Here is a 3151-nt window from a genome sequence, read left to right on the forward strand (position 1 = left end):
AGTTAAGGTAGTCATATTGCAGGTGGGACCAGTGCCTGTCAATTTGTTTTAAATTCATTTATCGTTTTTGATATAACAATTTCTTCGGGCAGGGAGTTCCAATCGCTGACGGTTCTAAAGCTAAATGATTTCTTTTGAGTGTATGATCTACTTGTCGTTTATACAGTTTAAGGCTATTGTATCTGAGACCTTGTGTGTTGCTGTCTTTGATATTGACGTTAGTCACACACTCACAGCCTGGTCGGGTTATATACAATATTGAGAATATAGGCCTAGACTTCCTCTACAATTTTGTTGTTTGTACACAGCAGTGTGTGTGTGTGTAGTGTACGTACTTGTAACAGTTGTGTGTCGCAGATGAGCTATAAACGCGCGGCATAATTTACAGCAACATTATGGATATCNTACGGATTTACGCCCCTGATTCGCACACTTCACGTGCTCATGCATTGCCGCCCCCCCCAAAATAAAATCCTGGCTACGCGCCTGATCTGCACCCAGCTTGCTCTGGCCAGCTGGACATCGTGCGCCTGCTACTGGAGGCTGGCGCACACCCCAACGTCGCCATGCCGAAGAGCGGGGAGACACCGCTGATGATGGCGGCGTGGGAGGGCGAGGAGGCGATGGCGCGGATGCTGCTCTCACACGGCGCCGACGCCAACTCTGCAGACTCGAAAGGACATACCTCCCTGTACCACGCAGCTTGCTTTGGCCGGCTGGACATCGTGCGCCTGCTACTGGAGGCCGGCGGCAACGCCGCGGACTCGTACGGAGTGACCTCCTTGCACATCGCGGCTCGCTGTGCCTTGCTGGACATCGTGCGCCTCCTACTGGAGGCCGGCGTCGACGCCAATGCCGCGGACTCGGACGGAAAGACCTCCTTGGACATCGCGGCAAGCCACAGGGAACCGGACATCGTGCGCCTGCTACTGGAGGCCGGTGCAGATCCAAACGTCGCCTGGACGCAGAGCGGGGAGACGCGGCTGATAAGGGCGGCGAGGCAGGGCGAGGAGAGAGTGGTGCCGATGCTGCTCTCACACGGCGCTAATGCCAATGCCGCGGACTCGCACGGACAGACCTCCCTGTACCACGCGGCTTGCATTGGCCAGCTGGCCATTATGCGCCTGCTACTGGAGGCCGGCGCCGACCCCAACGTCGCCGAGATGATTCGTGGAGAGACGCCTCTGATGATGGTGGTGAGGGAGAGCGAGGAGGCGGTGGTGCAGATGCTGCTCTCACACGGTGCCGACGCCAACGCCGCGGACTCGTACGGACAGACCTCCCTGTTCCACGCGGCTTACTCTGGCCAGCTGAACATCATGCACCTGCTACTGGAGGCTGCAGCCAAGCCCAACGTCGCTGATACGGAGAGCGGGAAGACGCTGTTGATGAAGGCGGTAAAGGAGGGCGAGGAGGCGGCGGTGCGGATGCTGCTCTCACACGGCGCCGACGCCAACGCCGCAGACTTGCACGGACAGACCATCCTGTACCACGCAGCTTGCTTTGGCCGGTTGGACATTGTGCGCCTGCTACTGGAGGCCGGCGCCGACGCCAACGCCGTGGACTCGTACGGACGGGCTACCCTGTACCCCGCGGCTTGCTTTGGCCGGCTGGACATCGTGCGCTTGCTACTGGAGGCCGGCGCTGATGCCAACATCACAGACTCGTACGGACAGACCACCCTGTACAACGCGGCTTGCTACAGGCAACTTGACATCATGCGCCTGCTACTGGAGGCCGGTGCCAACCCCAACGTCGCCGATACGCAGACCGGGAAGACGCCGCTGATGATGGCGGCGTGGAAGGACAAGGAGGCGGCGGTGTGGATGCTACTCTCACACGGCGCCGACACCACCGACTCGCAAAGACTGACCACCCTGTACAACGCGGCTTGCTACAGGCAACTTGAGATCATGCGCATGCTACTGGAGGCCGGCGCCGACGCCAACGCCGCGGACTCGTACGGAGTCACCTCCTTGCACATCGCGGCTCGCTCTGGCCAGCTGTACATCAATAGCATGATGGGGAGGGGCTACGCAAACCTCAACGTCGTCACGACGGAAGAAAGGGGGTGTTTCAGCGTGTTGCACTACTCCTGTGATCGACCTCGAACCGAGGTAAAACTACGGGCGTACGTTGCGAATGATTGAGACTGAATTTTAGCAGTGTCCTAATGTATTTTCTTATAGATGGTAAAGGTAATCAGTAATCGTAATCGGTTAACAGTTAATAATAGATATGTTATAGTTTTACCGCATTACACTAATCCTGCAATCTACTCAGGACCGATGAAAACTTTTGGTCGTACGTTGTGAACGACGAAGACAATTTAAGCGATGTTCCAATGCATTTTTGTCTAGTTAATAAAGGTAATCAGTAATAGTAATCGGTTAATAGTTAATAATTTAATAATAGTAATAGTTAGTAATCGGCAACAGTAATAAAGGTAGTATGCTCGGAGAAACTTGTTCTTTAAGGAACGAACCTAAAATGGGGTTGTTAACGATCCTCGTTTCTCTCGTTCACACAGATGATTGCTCTCCTCTTGAAACACGGAGCTGACCCGAACCTCGTCGATTGTAACAAGATGATGCCACTGGCTATAATAGGCAGCGAGGCAGAGCTGAGATGCACCAGAATGAGTGAGCGAGGATCATTCGCAGCACCAGCAGAACAAGCGGGGTTAGCGGTACAAGCGGCGTCAGCTCTCCTACAGACGTGCGAGTCCGCCGGCGTACTTCTACAGGTTAACACACGCGACAGCGTGGGTGACACCCCACTGCACAGCATCTGTAGGGCGATGCTCGCATGCAAAGATGATGTTTACGCGCGAGAGAGGGATGGGTGGGTGCAGATAGTGCACGCACTGCTGTTCAACCACGGCGCACACGTCGACGTGGTGAACGCACGGGGAGAGACATCGTACGAACTCTGGCGCCGGATTTACCTGACGCGTTTCCACTGCAACATGCAGTCGAGCGACGAGATACATGGCAGAATGAGCGCGCAGTATCATTCGCTGGAGTGCTACTGCGCGCGCGTTATCGTCAGACACAGCGTTGCATACGAGAACAGGCTGCCTCCGAGTCTCATAGAATTTGTCAGGGCACACGCTAGACCAACGTAGGCGACACTAAGCGCGTTAACCGAG

At 55.4% G+C, this 3151-nt stretch overlaps 2 protein-coding genes across 2 annotated transcripts; both read left to right on the forward strand.

Moving 5' to 3' along the window:
- Positions 1 to 560: 560 nt before the first annotated feature.
- Positions 561 to 1058, forward strand: LOC106812895 (ankyrin repeat domain-containing protein 50-like; the record flags this gene model as incomplete). Its single annotated transcript, XM_014816897.1, has 1 exon — positions 561 to 1058. A coding segment is annotated over exon 1 (492 nt), but the record flags the coding sequence as incomplete, so codon positions are not given.
- A 92-nt stretch (positions 1059 to 1150) lies between these two features.
- On the forward strand, positions 1151 to 3145 carry LOC106812901 (putative ankyrin repeat protein RF_0381). The gene is made up of 3 exons (XM_014816908.1): positions 1151 to 1616; positions 1716 to 2117; positions 2531 to 3145. Exons 1-3 carry the CDS (start codon positions 1164 to 1166, stop codon positions 3125 to 3127), a joined length of 1452 nt encoding a protein of 483 aa, XP_014672394.1. The 5' UTR covers positions 1151 to 1163; the 3' UTR covers positions 3128 to 3145.
- The last annotated feature ends 6 nt before the right edge of the window (positions 3146 to 3151 follow it).

The sequence above is a fragment of the Priapulus caudatus genome, unplaced genomic scaffold (assembly GCF_000485595.1).
Source record: "Priapulus caudatus unplaced genomic scaffold, Priapulus_caudatus-5.0.1 Scaffold698, whole genome shotgun sequence".
Taxonomy (NCBI): Eukaryota; Metazoa; Priapulida; class Priapulimorpha; order Priapulimorphida; family Priapulidae; genus Priapulus; species Priapulus caudatus.